The 16,226-nt window shown below is 53.2% G+C and overlaps 2 protein-coding genes across 2 annotated transcripts; both read right to left on the bottom strand.

Annotated features, from left to right (window-relative positions):
• Positions 1 to 2,409: 2,409 nt before the first annotated feature.
• On the bottom strand, positions 2,410 to 5,628 carry NEU3 (neuraminidase 3). The gene is made up of 3 exons (XM_067307598.1): positions 5,553 to 5,628; positions 4,455 to 4,689; positions 2,410 to 4,361 (listed from the first exon to the last, which is right to left on the bottom strand). Exons 1-3 carry the CDS (start codon positions 5,558 to 5,560, stop codon positions 2,973 to 2,975), a joined length of 1,632 nt encoding a protein of 543 aa, XP_067163699.1. The 5' UTR covers positions 5,561 to 5,628; the 3' UTR covers positions 2,410 to 2,972.
• SPCS2 (signal peptidase complex subunit 2) lies at positions 5,593 to 16,077 on the bottom strand. Its single transcript, XM_067307501.1, has 5 exons — positions 15,988 to 16,077; positions 9,487 to 9,570; positions 8,772 to 8,931; positions 7,224 to 7,359; positions 5,593 to 6,532 (listed from the first exon to the last, which is right to left on the bottom strand). The coding sequence occupies exons 1-5, from the start codon at positions 16,024 to 16,026 to the stop codon at positions 6,346 to 6,348; spliced, it is 606 nt and encodes a 201-aa protein (XP_067163602.1). The 5' UTR covers positions 16,027 to 16,077; the 3' UTR covers positions 5,593 to 6,345.
• Between the last annotated feature and the right edge of the window lie 149 nt (positions 16,078 to 16,226).

Genomic DNA, 16,226 nt, shown 5'->3' with positions numbered 1-16,226 from the left:
CTCTTGGCCATCTCTGGGCCCTTTGCTGCCTCCATGGACCCCGGGGGAGAAACCAGGGCCGGATGGGGTGCCAGGAGACCCCCAAAGCCATGGGGGGACCTCAAAACTGGCTGAAATGGGGGACAGGAGGGGACCGAGAGCGAAAACTGGCCTTTGAGGGCCTTTGCTGCAACCACCGGTGACAGGCAGAAAAGCCAGACTGTGTCCCAGGGTACACCACAACTGGGGCCACCACCACCGCCTTTTCAACGCACGTCCCGGCTTCGGATGTTTTCGGCACTCGCAGCCTGCCGGGGAGAGGGGAAGCAGCTCCGAAATGGGATTCTTCAAAATCCTGCTCCCACCGCTGCTTTTCCATCTGATGGGGGCATTTTCTCATCGGCTCCAGCGCTGGTGGGAGGTGAGCTGCGGAGGACAGGCTGGGTGCCCGCTGTCACCAGGAGCTTCGGTGGGTCTCCAGCCCACCCAGGGAAACAGCTTTTTGCAGGAAAATCAGCCCCTCCGCCTTACGTGGTCCTCAGGTGCCACCGCTTGGTCCGTGCAAGACATCGCAGTCCCAGCGTCGCAAAGGTCCTCAGAAGATTTCCAAACCTCCCGGAGCGAGTGCTTGGCTCCCCACGAGCTCTTGGCTGACCAGAGCTTTCCTGGGCTAGAAACGGCTGAATTTTGAACGAAAAGACAAAGGACGAGCTCACCAAAAGTAGATTTCTCCCAGGTTTTCTCCAGAAAAGAGGGACCATGAGGGCTCAGCCCTGTCCATCACAAGACTGGTGTAGGAGTGTAGAGGCACCATGGGTGCAATGGGGGCAAGGCTGCAGTGGTTGCCAGGGCATGATGGGTGTAAGAAAGAGCATGATGGGTGTAAGAGCACGATGGGTGTAAGAGCATGATGGACGCAAGGGCTTGATGGGTATAAGAGCATGATGGGTGCAAGAGCCTGATGATTGATATAAGATCATGATGGGTGTAAAGGCACGAGGGGTGCAAGAGCACGATGGTTGCAAGGGTGTGATGGGTATAAGGGCATGATGGGTGCAAGGTTGAAAAGGCTTGAGGGGTGCATGCAAGGTCATGACAAGAGCAAGGCCATGATGGGTGCAAGGACATGATGGTTGTGAGGGTGTAAGAGCATGATGGCTTCAAGCGTGTGATGGGTGTAAGAGCATGCTGGGTGCGAGGGTGTGAGGGCGTGATAGGTGCGAGGGTGCGATAGATGTGAGGGCATGATGGGTGCAAGGGCGCGATGGGTGTGAGGGTGTGATGGGTGCATGTGATGGGTGCGAGGGTGTGATATGTGCGAGGGCATGATAGGTGCAAGGCCATGATAGGTGCAAGGACATGATGGTTGCAAGGCTGTGATGGATGTAAGGGCATGATGGCTTCAAGCGTGTGATGGGTGCAAGAGCATGCTAGGTGCAAGCGCATGATGGGTGCGAGGGCGCAATGGGTGCGAGGGTGTGATGGGTGCAAGGCCATGATGGGTGCAAGGACATGATGGTTGCAAGGCTGTGATGGGTGTAAGAACATGATGGCTTCAAGTGTGTGATGGGTGCAAGAGCAAGATGGGTGCAAGAGCATGCTGGGTGCGAGGGCGCAGTGGGTGCGAGGACGCGATGGGTGCAAGGCCATGATGGCTGCAAGGCTGTGATGGGTGTAAGAGCATGATGGCTTCAAGCCTGTGACGGGTGCAAGAGCAAGATGGGTGCAAGAGCATGCTGGGTGCGAGGGCGTGATGGGTGCATGTGATGGGTGCGAGGGCTGCCCACGGCGCCAGGGGTAAGGCCACGGCCGCTGGGCCCAGCCGGCAGCCGGCAGCCCCCCCGCCACTCGGGCTCCTTCTCCCCAGGCGCCGCGCACCCCAAACGCAGTGTCAGGAGGGACGGGGCCGCGCCGGGCGCCGGGTGCTGGCGCCACATCCCGCCGGAGCAGCCATTCCGGCGCCACCGCCGGCTTCCAGGCTCCCCCCGACTTCTTCATTTCACGGCGGCATCCGCGGCGTCGCGGAGGAAAGGGAAATTATCTCACGCCCGAGCGGGGAGGCTGGAACTGCTGAGACGTCTTAACTCGAAAAAATGCCAACGTCGGCTTTTGTTCCCGGGGGGAAAAAGCTGATTTCAGTGATTTCACGCCCTGCTGCTCTTCCGCCGCCAAGAGCCGAGCTGCAAACGCCCGTTCCCAGGAACCGGCGGCGTTTTGAGGTGCTGGCTCTCCCCATCCCTCCCCTGGGACCCTCGGGGGTTCCAGACCCCCAAAACTCGAGCGCCGCGTTCGACCCCAAACCTTCGGGTTTAAAACCTCCGGTTTTACGGATGACGTGCGCGCACGCGCCCAGGTCGCAAGCTCGAGGGAGCCCGGCCGCGCCGGCAACGCTTGGGCTGGGACACAAATGAACGGGAAAACTCAGTAGTTTTTAGTAAAACGAGCAGAAAAGCCCACGGGAGCATCCCGGAACGGTGGGATTTCCCGACTGCCGGACACAACCGGCTCTTTCTCGGTTGCAAAGCATCAGTTCGGACTAAGTAATAAAGTTGTTCGGACGATGGCATCCCATAAAACATCTTGGGAAGACGAGTCGCTTCGGCTTTGCATATCTGTATCCGTGAGGCTGGGTAACGAGAGCGTTAAGGACATGGCGGGACACACGCAGGTGACTTAAAAAAGGGGACAACCCCCCCCCCCCCCCGGTTTACAATATGTATTTATACAACAGGGGGCAAATTAGATGGTTGACGGGAAAAAAAAGGTGTTAAGTGCGGCTGTTGGAGCCCCGCGCCACTCCTTCGCCCTGCTTCTGTCCCACTGAGGTCGAGGGCACCCAAAACTCATCCGGGAAAACCGGCCGCTGGCTTTCCCGCAGTGTCACAGGGTTTTGGGAGCATCCGGGGCATTAAAAACCTCCCGGAAAAATAAAAAAAAGAAGAACGTTTTTAAAAAGCTCGGTGATGCTCTCGCGGGAAGCTCGCCGCCGGCTGCTAGGCGGCTCCGGACTCGCCGGCCGGCTCGCCACAGGCGTCCAGGAGCTGGCGGAGGGTGAAGAGGCAGAAGGAGATCTCCTCGCACTCGCTGGCCGCTCCGCACTCGAACAAGCAGCCGAAGAGGCCTCCGGGACCCGGGCACACGGCCAGGTCGGAGTAGCCGCAGGGTCCCTCGTAGAGCACCCAAGGCCGCCGCCAGCCGGCCCGCTGCAGCGGCGAGGGGTTGAGATAAACGCCCAGGTCGCGCCGGCGGCGCTTGTCGGTGGGGTGGGAGAAGAGCAGCCAGGAGGCGGCGGTGGCATCCTTGGCGTCCTTGGTGTCCTTGGCGTCCTTGGCATCCCTGGTGCCCTTGGTGCCCTTGGTGTCCTTGGTGTCCTCAGCATACTTGGCATCCCTGGTGTCCTCGGCATCCTTGGTGTTCTTGGTGTCCTCGGAGCCCTTGGTGTCCTCGGCATCCTTGGTGTCCTTGGTGTCCTCGGAGCCCTTGGTGTCCTCGGAGCCCTTGGTGTCCTCGGCATCCTTGGTGTCCTTGGTGTCCTCGGAGCCCTTGGTGTCCTCGGAGCCCTTGGTGTCCTCGGCATCCTTGGTGTCCTTGGTGTCCTCGGAGCCCTTGGTGTCCTTGGTGTCCTCGGTGTCGTCAGCATCCTTCTTGTCCTTGACATCCTTGGTGTTCTTGGTGTCCTCGGAGCCCTTGGTGTCCTCGGCGTCCTCGGCGCCGGCCGGGGCGGCGAAGCTCACCACGCTGCCCTGGCAGCCGCTGGGTGGCTCGCAGAGCTCCTCGCAGGGCGCCGAGCGGCCGAATCGCAGCCCGCGGTCGGTGCTGAGCGCCACGGCCCGGCACCGCCGCCGCGTGCGGGCGCTGCAGTAGAGCACGGCGCCGTCGCCGTCGCCACCGCCGCCGACCTCGGCCACCTCGCACTCGATCGTCCGCAGCCCCTCGACGAGAGCGCCCTTGCGCCAGCTGCGGCCCCGGTCGTCGCTGTAGAAGACCAGGGCGTGCGGCTTGGTGCAGCACGGCAGCGGCAGCCCGCAGAGCCGCCGGTGCACGTAGTAGGCGTAAGCGGGCACGGCCAGGCGCCCGGCGGCCAGCTGCACGCCGTGGCCCGGCCCCACGGCGAAGGTGGCCCAGCGGCGCAGGTCGGAGCCCACGGCTTGCGGCGTGAGGTCGCGCAGCGGGGCCCAGCTGCGGCCGCCGTCGGCGCTGGCGGCGCAGCAGAGGCGGGCGGCGCTGCGGCCCGCCAGGATCTGCCGCCGCTCCGTCACCCGGCCCCGCACGCAGATGCAGAAGAGGAAGACGGTGCCGCCGGCCGCCTCGTACACGGGGCAGGGGTTCATGGTGCGGTGGCCGGGCAGCGTCAGCTGCGGCAGCTCCTCCACGGGGCCCCACTGCGGGGAAGCACAAAAGAAAAAGCGGGAGAACGGGAAGCACGGCGCCGGCGGCGTCCCGCCGCGCTCCGGAGGCCGCGCCGCCGCCGTTACCTGCACCGCCGTGCCCTGCCGCCGGCCCCGGCGCAGCACCAGGTGCTCGGCGTCCTCGTCGCGGGCGGACGAGCGCTTCTCGGCGAAGGCCAGGAAGGTGGCGGCGGGCGGCAGGTAGAGCAGCGCCGGGATGCGGTAGGTGACCCCGCCGGGAGCTTCCTGTCGGAAGAGCGTCTCCCGGCGGGGGCTCGGCGGAGCCTCCGGTGTCATCTTCTCCCCCAAGAGCCCGAAATCCCTGGCAGGGCAGAAAAGCGACAGGAGAGGTTTCACAGGGTGAAAGCGGGGTCCAGCCTGACCCTCCTCTCCCCAATCTCCCCATCCCACCTCGCTCTCCCAAACCGCTTCCAGCCACCCATGGGGGTCTGACCCCTGGGGACACCCTGGGGACAGGGATGGGGATGCAGAGGGAACACCTTGGGGGATGAAGATGGGGACTGGGATGGGGATGGGGATGGGGACACCCTGGGGACAGGGATGGGGACACCCTGGAGAGGGATGGGGATGGGGACAGGGATAAGGACACCCTGGGGACTGGGATGGTGATGGGGATGGTGACAGGGATGGGAACACCCTGGGGACTGGGATGGAGATGGGAATAGGGACACCCTGGGGACTGGGATGGGAATGGGGACACCCTGGGGACAGGGACGGGAACACCCTGGGGACTGGGATGGGGATGGGAATGGGGACACCCCGGGGACAGGAATGGGGACAGGAATAGGGACACCCTGTGGACAGGGACGGGAACACCCCGGGGACAGGAATGGGGACAGGAATAGGGACACCCTGGGGACTGCGATGGGGACAGGAATAGGGACACCCTGGGGACAGGGACGGGGACACCCTAGAGACCGAGACAGGGACGGGGAACCCCCCCCCCTTCCCCGAGCCAGGCAGCAGCCCCGGGCCGTGCCCGCCTCCCCGCCGCCGTCGCGGAGCCCCCCCGGCCCCTTCCGCTCCTACCGGGCAGCCCGGGGCCACCAACCCGCCACCGCCACCGCCGCCACCGCCACCGCCGCCTCCCGCCGCGCCCGGAGCCGCTTCCGCCGCGCCGGCCCCGCCCCCGCCGCCCAAGCGCCGCCCACCCCCGCCCCTCACCGGGGCATCGGGCAGCGCCGAGAGAGAGGCCGGGAAACGCTTTTCACATCTGCTCTTGCCTTTTATTGGAAAAAAAAACAACAACAAAACGAACAAAACACAAGAGAATCCGTTTAGAAAACGCCGTTTTACAGCACAGGGAACGGGGAGGGAAACGGCGACGCGGCAGCCGCGCAGATGGGGACGGCGGCGGCTCGGGGAAAAAGCCGGCATCGCGTCGCTCAACGTACAGGAGCAGCGCGTTCGCCTGCTCGTTCCCCCCAACCCACCCCCCGAAACACATAAAAGGCTTTTTTTGTTTTCCCATATATAAAACAATCCCCCCCCTCAATTAGATAAATATAAAAATAAAGAAAACTCATTGGCGAAGGGACAGCTGTTTAACGTAAGGATTTTGTCCTGAATTCCTACGGCAAAAAAATGCGCTAAGGTAACGTGAAATTAGTGGAATGTGAAGGGTAAAAGGCCCCGGACACTGCGTGGCGCAGAGCCGGGAGGACGTGAACACAGCGCGGAGCGACGCTCTCCCTCTTGAAGGTCCCCAAAACGTCAATCGTCCTCCAACATCCACCCTGGAGGCGACGGAAGCGGAGAGGCAGGCACACGGACCAAGGCTTAGACATCGGCTTCAAAAAAAAAAAAAAAAATCTTGGCTCCAAGATTAAAAATCCTGCTCCTCCAAAAAAATCGAATAGGATTTCAGGACAAAAACAGAGGCGATTAGCTTTCTTTGCTATTTTGCTTTATTGGTGTGAATTTAGCGTGACGCCAGGACGAAGGGTCGTGTCCGAAATCATTTTGTTTTCCTCTCCAGGGCCAAGCTATCGTGCAGCTTGGAGACCTCTGGTTCGTAGGCCTCCATGACTAACGTGCCATTGTTATCAAAGAATTTAGCAATGGATTTGGTGAACTCGGCCTCCCTCTGCTGTTTGGTTTTCCCGCTGATGAAAGTGAGCTTCAAGGTGTATTTGTCATCAAACCTGAAGGAAGAGCAAAGCAGGTGCAAAGCAAGAAATGCGTTAGGAATTTGGCGCAGCTGAGGCGTCGCCAAAAAGCTGTCGGGAATCAAAAAAAACCCCCCACGTTCAGTTCGCACCAGAACATAACAGCAACCGTTGTCTTTGCTAGGGACAGAAATCCCCAAAGAAGGGGATCCCGGCACACAACACCCTGCTTTATTACCTGCATACAGGTGGAATACTAACAGTCGCAACATGCGGTCTTTAATTATAATGCAATTTAAGATATTTATACTCTTTGTAACGGATTCAATAGTTTTTCTCCCCCATTTAAAAAGCGATGGTTGAACTTTCGCAGCACCTAACTACTCACCCCTATTCCCATTTTTAGCTTGGGACTCGATTTTAGTAGAGCGGAACAGATTCGTAGGTATGAAAATAGGGGGAAAAAAAAGATGTTTAGGATGATCCCACAGATGGAAATTTTGCACGCGCGACTGGCTCAGCTCAGCCGGCCTCAGACCACTATTACTTCTGAGCAACGTGCTGCGGGGAATATTAATCACGGGTTGCCCAGGGAGCAGCAAAGCGCACGGCCCGCGCGGCAGCCGACCCTTTGCAAAAAGCTTACGTCCCCCTCGCAGAAATAAGAGTATTTTCTCCGCGTTACCGCGCTCCCTCTCGACGAGCTTGGTTCTAGGAGCAACGATACCGTTTGAGACTGGAGGACAACTGCCAGACGTCATCCGGGTCCATCCCCGCGGGATCTTTTCTGTGAGCCACGAGGAAAATGCTCTTTTCTTTGTACGAGGTATAAATGGTCAGGATCCCCATCATCACGAAATACGTTCAAAAAGTTAAGGAAATCAAGGGGCGAAAACCGTGCGCGCGGTAATTTGAAGGCGCGCAGAGAAGTTATTTGCATCCCCTGTTCATTTTAGTCACCTTTTATCGTTCCAAGCAGAGCGCTGGACTGATGTCTCAGCGCGAAAAGCTAAACCGATAGTGCGCGACATCGGGAAAAGCTTTGCGGTTGTACAAGAGCACTAATCAATGCCTGAAAGGAATGGGAAAAGCGACAACACCCTAGACACTTTCTTGAACAGGAAAGCTACATAAAATCATTCAGAGAAGCAGAAATCCCAGCAACGAAATACCGTCTGCACTTACTTCACTCATTTTTGGGGGGCAACATCTGTAGGAGACGGTGGGAAAACGTGAGACTAAATGAGTCACCATTAATTACCGCGCATTTCTACAAAGCGCAGATCAAGCGATTAATTTTTCCTCATCATTTTTTGAATTAAATCATGCTAAGCGCTGCCAGATGAATCACCCCAGCTTCCACGCCGAAAGCCAAACGGAGAAAAACCGTAGCCTGAAACGAGGAAGCGACTTGCCCGAGATCGTACAGCGACTCCCAGGTCCGCACAGAGCTTCCAGGCTGCTCGTTCGCGCTGCCGCTCCGATAGCGCCCTTGAAAACGGGCCTGCCTGCAGTTCCTGGAAAGCACTGCTCATCCGTCACATATATTTATGTTGCAAAACCTCTACAGGCATCTGCTCTTGCTGGAGTAGCTGCAAACAAATCGGTGGCAAGCCAACCCCGCGAGCCCAAACAGGAAAAAAAAACCCCAGTTGTGCCACCATACCATACCGCACACGTAACTCTGAATATTTCTTGGTATTTCAGCGTTAACTTACGACTGTTTACGCGCTGATTTGTAGCGCTGCCTTCCTAAGTTCAGTGTCTGTTCCTCTTTGAGGGCAGCGTTGGTAAGAATTACTCCCGCTTCGCTTTTCACTTTGGGTGCTTGGGCTCTCGTGTTAGGAAAGGGCAGATGTCACCGTAGCCTGACTACAGAAGCAATTTCGCTGTAATTAAAACAAAAATGAACAAAAAACGCAAAAACACCCCAAATTTTTGAGGGCTGATTTTCAGTTTGAGATTAACACAGCAGAACTCAGCTGTCTCTATGTGCATGTGATGTCCGAGATCCAGGAAGTCACCTACTACATGCAGATAACCCAGATTTAGGTGTTATTGTCAGACTGAAACCACCCCGACGGGCATGAGTTTGGCTGTTACATGAAAAATAGGTAATTAACAGCTGATCCCCACACAACAGGTGGCAAAATTCTCATAGGCCTGAAAATGGGACTAGAGAGATGAGGTTTGTTGCGCTTTAGAGGGGGGAAAAAAAAAGAAAAATAAAGAAACCCCTTCTGGTGAAAGTAAGACGACCCACATAAAGGATATGATACAACACAAAAAGCAAGAACAGGTTTGGATTCAGGAAAGGGGTGCAGGTAATCCCAAATCAAAGCTACAATCGCGAAGAGGCAAGAGATTGTGCAGATGATGAGGCGGCCGTCAATCAAACGGAAATTTTCAACGTACTTGTACTTCTCCAGGAGAACCTGAGGGAGAAACAGGCAGCGGAGTTTATTTTGTGCTTTTATAAGTTTTACAAATTGCTTCGGTGACGGATTTCGACACAGCAATCTAGATTATACAGGTAACGTGAAGAGAAACTTTATACGTAGCTGATGTCTGCATCAGACATGGTAATAGCTGCTGTTATTCTCAGCCCTAACGCTGCTTTAGCCAACTCGGATCCAGGGGGAAATCACAAAACACACTGCAGAACTGGCAAGGACACTGGCGCTTCACATAGAAAACAGATTTTTCGAGAAGGTTTAGCTAAATATAAAACCTAAGAATTTACTTTGGCATAAGGGATTAGCGTAAGGGCTAAAAAGCCCGACTTTACTAACGCAAGACTCCTCGCTGAAACAACCCTGCAAGGGGCTAAGAAAGCAAAGTAACCCACGATGACGCAAGGAAACGCGCAGTAGCAAGCTCATCCTGCTATTCCCTGTGCAGTTTCACCCGGCCTTTCTTAAGAGTTTTATGCACAGAGCAAAGGCTTAAACGTTTTCCGAGCAAGAGAAGTCGGCGGTCGCAGAATGTACCTTTTTGGCAGAATCATCCAAAGAGTTTTTCACAGCTGAACCGTCCCATTTGTCAATTTTTACTGGCTTGTCATCAATCTTCCACTGCAACGTAAACCAAAAATAGTTAAGGGCCTCCAAAGAATTGGGCATTTCATTGTCAATACATTTGTTCCTGCACTGAACACAAAGATATGAGGCAACTCAGGAAAAACAGCTACAGCGTAGCTTCGGTATATGAAAAACTGACCAAAGATTAAGGGAATCCAATGCCTATTATACAGTTACACTGCATTTAAAAGTCACGTACCCCACTGCTAAAGCACTGCCTCGCAGATTTAAACTGTTAAGTCCGATCAGCAGGACCAAAGAGATTTGCTAAAGAGACTTTGTACATCGGGTTTAATTCTCGTTCTGATTTAGTGTTTGCAAATGCTGTTTTCCTCCACAAAAAATGCCAGTTCTGACTTAATCCTTCCCTTTGGATGTACTCACGCTTCTTAGTGAAGCTGCTACAGCCTCACTGGGGGCTGCCGACAGAAGCAGTATTTCCCAGCAGTATTTCCACAGGTGGATTTGTAAGTTTGAGCCTTGGGTATTTTAAGCAGCCCGTTATTTCAAACGGTTCTTTGTTAAGTGACTCGAGTTCAGATTTCAGGTGTCATTAGAAGCAATTCTGAACTTCGCTAGTATTATTATCTCCTGAAGTTTCCAAGTTGGATTTACTAAGTGCCTGTCAGAAGAGTTCATTTCCTTCTCTGGAAGGAATTAAAGCATTTCAAAGAAAGATGTAAAAGCCAATCTTGCCTAGGGAAAAGCATGATTAGCCTCCGGGGTCTGCAGGTAGAAATTACTAGGTGCATAGGCGACGTGCACACTTGCAGTAGCTAGTTTATGAGGGACAAAAGAAACAGCCAGAAGCATTTAAAAATCAGAGATACCCGGGAAATAGCTCTCATATCAGTGAGAATTACATTTTAGGAGGTTGCTAGGCCACATTTTTATAGCCATCATTTTTTTTTCCCCCCCTAATATAGCATAAACTACAACTGAAAGCAAAACCCTTTTCCATGAAAAAAAATACAGAAGAATTCTTTCAACTATCTATTTTCTTTACAAAAGCATCTACGACCATTTTAGTTCTTGCCCGTTGCGATTCACAGAGGTGAAAATATCAAGAGGTAGAGCAGGGAGAGGAAAAGAATACGCATATTTTTTCCTAGTAAGTGCACTGGAAGTGAAAAGCCTCCAAGCAACCACACCGCAGCCAGTCCCCGTTTCCTCATCCTGCTGATAAATCAAAAGAATTGAAAGACACTTTCGAAAAAATATAATAAAATCATTCAGACTTGACCTCGCTGCTCTCAAGAGCAGCCTCCATTTCTTGGGAGGGAGGGGAAGGAAAGGCAACAACCTATTAAAAACAAAAAATCACGCTGCCTGCCTACATGCAAATGTGCTTTGCTTAGCAAAACCCTAAGATGGAATACGTTTCTGAAACAGCAGCTACTTAAGGTACCAAACTAATTTTGGGAGGTGCAGGAGGAGTCCTGTTACTTTAGGGACAAAAATAAGTCGGCTACTATTACGCTTGCAGAGGTGACACGGCAAAGGCGGATTCGGTTCTACTACACACGCCAGCAACTGAACTACAAGCCCGGATTTAACTACAGGGGAAAATTCTGTCCTTTATTATATTCGTACGGTTCAAACGAAGGCAGCCTCACCGTGGAGCGAAAGCATCATTCGGCCTGCAGAGCCTATTACCGTTACGGATGAAACGCCATGAAAACACCCGAACCTTTACAGCCGATCGACCCTTCCCTCCTGCTGCTTCTTACAAGTAACGGTGAACCAAATAAATGCGAAGCTATGATAACTCCAGGGGCCTTAGCAGGCTGTTTTAAGGCTTTCTTCAAACCACATCTGCCCTTAGGTATAGCTGTGATTTTTCAAAGGCTGCTAAAGAAATCTTTTTGAAAAAGTAAAAAAAGCCAAGCAAATCCTGATTAATGTTTTCCCACGTTTCTAAGGCTAAAACAAGAAAAGCCTTGCTGTAAAATTATGACAGTATTCTCAGGCTTGTCCCTAAGGAGAAAAACGAGAGCAGGAATCCAGAAATACTTGAGACCCTGTCAGTCAATGTTTTAGGCTTAAATATTTAATATTACTATCGCCTCTGAACATTGCACCCTCCGGCCAAAACTTCTGTATTACAAAACAGAAAAATCATTCAATGTTTGAACGCGTCTGAATGTGAAAGTACCCAATTACCAGCGAGAGGTACGGGACGATCATGATCAGACACGGCTCCGATACAAAACGGAAGAGAATGATGCCTGGATGCTACTTATTTTTAAGAGCCTGAAGATTTTAAAGCCATCTTATAATTGCACTGGAAACCAGCCCTGCAGGCACAGGATTGCTAACACTTCACGTACTGAAGGGATTTGCACAGAGACGAATATCTGCACGTTAAAAGAGCCTAGGTAGTGCCATAATAATCTAGCCAACTTTGTCCGGAAAGCCTGCGACTGTGCCAAAACTGGATTCCTACTTTCTGACTCTCTGTCCTGAACCACAACAACGCTGCAAGTGTCAGATAAGATCAATAATCATTTATTTGGCACCGATCTCTTACCGGAGGTGAGAGCCAGGACTTTCTGAGGTAGGTAAAGCTCACATGACATTTCTGAAACAGAACTGTTCCCACAGAACCATCTAGTCTTAAGACTGTTTAAAGCAGAGCGCTGAAACGGTGTTCTTTTAGTTCGTATTCAGGCTTATCCGTGACTGAAGCTGTCCTGCTGCAAGACAGTAACAGCCCGATAATCCCAAGGTGGTTCACGGGAGAAAGGGCCTGTAACGGAGGCAATCTGCAGTTTGGGACAGCAGCCAGGGAGGGGCTTTAGACCTCCTTTAGGTTTTTCTTGATGTTCTCCTGAGGTTTCTTCTCCTACTACAGCACAGCACCGCAGTGCTGTTTCTCTCCAGCTCTTCAAGCCTGGTCTGCACACACAAGCACAGAAACATATGCACGCCTGTACTTTGATGTCTTCACACCAGTGCAACACCTTTGAGTGATGGCCATGCTGCCATAATGCAACTTAGAGTCAGAAATTCGGCTGGGCCCTCTCCCACCAAGCGCACACCCTCAAACGGAGGAAAGCCTCTACCCCTCCAGGGTCTGCAGGACAGCCCTGCTGGCACGCGGAGGTGGGGAGGGAAGGTGAAGCTGCAGGGGGAGCCTGGCAGATGCAAACAGCTCTGCTGCTCAGGCTCTGGCTAGTGGATCATATTTTCCAACCAGTTATTCATTTTGATCACTTCTAGCATGGGTTCAGAAGCTCCAAAAGAAAAGATTGGATTCAGCTCCAGTCCAAGAGAGAAAAAACCCGACTACTTCAAAACAATTTTTAGGCTGACGTGGCTTGACTCTTTGGTTTTAAAAAAATGAATAAAAGGTTATGGTGTCAGAACTCTTACATCTCCTGAACACGTCTTAACTTCTCCTCAGGATATAACTGTCAATGGGAAACAAACACGGTGTGCTACAACTGGCACTCCTCAGAAGTGGATTGGGTACCTGAAAGCACATCCTTGTAAGAACGAGGCTTCAGAACGAAGGGTAAAATATAGCTAGTGGCTACCTTACTAAAGCAAACAACCCCCTCCGTCCAAGAAACAGGAATGCCATTTCAAGAAGTCATAAAACCGAGCTGACGCTAGAAACACAGAAGGATCCCAGCTGTTCACGCCCGGGTAAAGACGCTGCCTGCAGCTGGATCGCAACGCCGCAACGGGGGAGCGTTCTGCTGTTAGCTCCAAAAATGAAAGAGCAAAACGAGCGCTTACTTTCACAGCTGCCATCGCAGGGCCCAAGCACTCACAAGGCTCATTTGTCGAGCTATCACTTTCATTGAAATCCCTTCACAAAACTCCCTCAAAAGCAGGAGGCAAGGAAAAAATCCTCCAGGATGAATTCAAGATGTTCGTATGTCAGAAGCAAGGCACAGCACAAGCTTTTTTCCCCTGCCTTACTCCTCCTGCTGCTACCGTCAACCTCATTTACATCATGCCCAATTTTAGACTGCTACATCTGGGTAGCTAACTTGCCTCTTCTAATATTGCTGTGCAGCTTACAGGCACTTTGGGGTATTGCAAACATAAATAATCAAGTAGTACAGTAAAAAAGATTTGTTGCTACTGCAAGGACATCGCCCAACGGACAGCAGCATAGACTACCTAAGTTCTTCAAGGGGAACAATATTTGTGAACTGCATCTAATCTGCGTTTTCTATTACAAGGATAGAAAGAAAGTCATCTCCTCTTTCTTAACCCTAAAACCAAAACCTCTTCAAACTGGGACACATCTCCCGTACTGCAGCAAAGGGAGCTTGGATGAACCTCAGCAGACGATGCGCACTGAATCCCTCAAGGCCCACAGCTGACAGCGCAGCGAGTCCCCGTCCCTCGCACAAATCCTGCTATTCACCAGCCCCTGCTCTAGAGGCAGGGATTCGGGGCCACAGTCTCCCCAAAATACCAGTGCTGCCTGACTGCACTCAGAATCAATGTCCTCTGCTCCCAGATACTTCCTCCTGGGGGACAGGAGCGGAAGGCAGTAATAGTAGGTGGCAACCAGGAAGTGGTTTTAGTCCTTCGACTCGCACGGCTCAGAAGAGACGGATGCTCCGGCGGTGGCGGCGAAGCGTGGTTCATAATTTAGTGTCGTGCCATTGTTAGGTCAGAGAAATAAATTAGTGAAATCTCAAGGAACTCTGGAGGACTGGAGGCAGCATTGTACACCAATCTAAATTCACCGGGAGTGCGCTCTCAGGTGTTCCTGGTTGTATAAGAACAGGTCAGGAGGAACTATCCGATTTTCACAAACACCGAAAGAACATGAGCAGGACAAAAGAAAACGGGATAGTTAACATGCCAACCTCCCTAAACTCATCCTGATTTAGCTTATTAGTGAAGTTCAAAAAGATGCGCTAGACAAACAACCTATCCTAAGATACTAAAGCCTTGGCAATACCCCATTATCCTTTCCGATTGAAAAAAGACTTGAGCAAATGAGGGATCTAAGACCACAGTTCTCCAGATAATACCTCAGCAATATATAGCCCAGTTGTTCTATTGCCAGAGATGACAAGAATTCATTAAAATCATTTAAGGAGAGGAAATGAAGACATACACACCAACAAGGGATGGAGAGAGAAAAGAAAACAAAACGTCCTCAAGCACGTCTGTGTATTTAACACAGAAGCCCTGCTGAAGCCATACCAGTTTCAATGTGCTGTTCCTAAACGGTTCAGCTCCAGCACCAACAAGGTATTTCTCTTACCAACTACTTCTCTTCCTTCTGAAATAACAACCAAGTAGGCACAGAACACAGTGAAAATAGCAAGAACGCTTTGAGAGCGTGATACCTTTAAAAGTTCTTGAAGTTCGACCACAAAGTGCTGTCATCTCCAAACCAAAACCTAAGCGCATTCGCACAGGATATCCCGAAATAGTTGATTAGCACACCTTCCCCCAAATCATTCAATTCAACAACCTGATCTACTATTTTAAAGAGGATGCCAGCATATCTTACAATACAAGTTTACAATAAGGGTAACTTCACCTCAAACTTAAACAGATGCAAGAAAACTATACTCCTCAAACATTATGGATTCACGTGCAAGAAAACTATACTCCTCAAACATTATGGATTCATATTTATCAATGAAAAAAAGAATTAAGGTGTTTTCAACTGCAGTCATCTGTGCTGTGAAGTTCAGAGAAAGATTCCAGACGTGCCACTCCACAGATACACCCTCCTGCACCCAGAGATACAGACATCTGTTTCAGTCTTGCTGTGGAAAAAAACCAACAACAACAAAAAACGCCTCCAGGTCTGTAGTTCCCGGTACAGCTACCAGAAGAGCAAAAAGGACGGCCAAGTGCAATGAAGATTTGTGATGCGAACACCCAGCTCCTTGAAACTGGACTGACAGCGAGCCCCTATATATATATATATATATATATATACACATACACAAGGTCTTGGAAATCAGTAACAGCAGGGCTAGGCCAGGCTCACCAGCAGGCTTCTAGCAGCACAGCCTGCCCCAGCGGGCTCTCCAGCCGCCTCCACCCAGCACCACTTTGCCGGCGAAAGACCCAGCGGGAGGAGCGCGGCCGCACTGCGAGCCGGGCTGCGGCCGGGCCTCGGCTCAGCGCCGCTGGCGGCACCGGCTGCGCAGGCGGCAGCTGCTCCTGCAGCGGGGCGAGGTGCAGGGGCGCCCGGGCTCCCTCCCCGCTTCCCTCGGCCGCTCCGAGGAGGCGGAGGGCAGAAGCAGCAGGCGGGACCCAGCGGGCCAGGCCAGGCCCGGTGCTGCCGCCGAGCCCCGGCCCCGCTGGGGAGGTCCCGAGCTGGGGGCCGCGGCGGGAAAGGTTTTTTTTTGGGGGGGGAAGAGCGTTTTGGGGGGGAAGGGGGGCTTTTTGGGGGTGGGGAGGGGGGCGGCGCCGTACCTTGTCGAGCAGCCCGTTCCTGCCGCCTTTGGCCGCCATCTTCTCGCCGCCCTCCGCCCCCGCGCCCGGGCCGCGCGACCTGTTCGCCGCTGATTGGCCGCGGGGGAGGGGGCCGCGGGGGCTGACGGGAGCGCGCGGGGCACGCCGGGACGTGGAGTCCGGCCTCCCGCCCCGGCAGCGTCGCCGTTGCTGTGGCGACGCGGCGGCGCAGCGGGGACATGGCGGCGCGGAGCCGCGGG

This window comes from Apteryx mantelli, chromosome 1 (genome assembly GCF_036417845.1).
Source record: "Apteryx mantelli isolate bAptMan1 chromosome 1, bAptMan1.hap1, whole genome shotgun sequence".
Taxonomy (NCBI): domain Eukaryota; kingdom Metazoa; phylum Chordata; class Aves; order Apterygiformes; family Apterygidae; genus Apteryx; species Apteryx mantelli.
The sequence above is the reverse complement of the archived record's forward strand: the minus strand, read 5'-3'. Positions and strand labels throughout refer to the sequence as shown.

What these genes read in the sequence shown, in the direction of transcription:
- SPCS2 (XM_067307501.1), bottom strand. Translation starts at nt 16,026, where the DNA reads ATGGCGGCCAAAGGCGGCAGGAACGGGCTGCTCGACAAG. An exon ending in TGGATGATTCTGCCAAAAAG is followed by an intron (nt 8,932 to 9,486) that starts GTACATTCTGCG and finishes TTTCTCCCTCAG; the next exon opens with GTTCTCCTGGAGAAGTACAA. An exon ending in TCTTGCTTTTTGTGTTGTAT is followed by an intron (nt 7,360 to 8,771) that starts CATATCCTTTAT and finishes TAACTTTTTGAA; the next exon opens with CGTATTTCGTGATGATGGGG.
- NEU3 (XM_067307598.1), bottom strand. An exon ending in GGCAGGGCACGGCGGTGCAG is followed by an intron (nt 4,362 to 4,454) that starts GTAACGGCGGCG and finishes GCTTCCCCGCAG; the next exon opens with TGGGGCCCCGTGGAGGAGCT.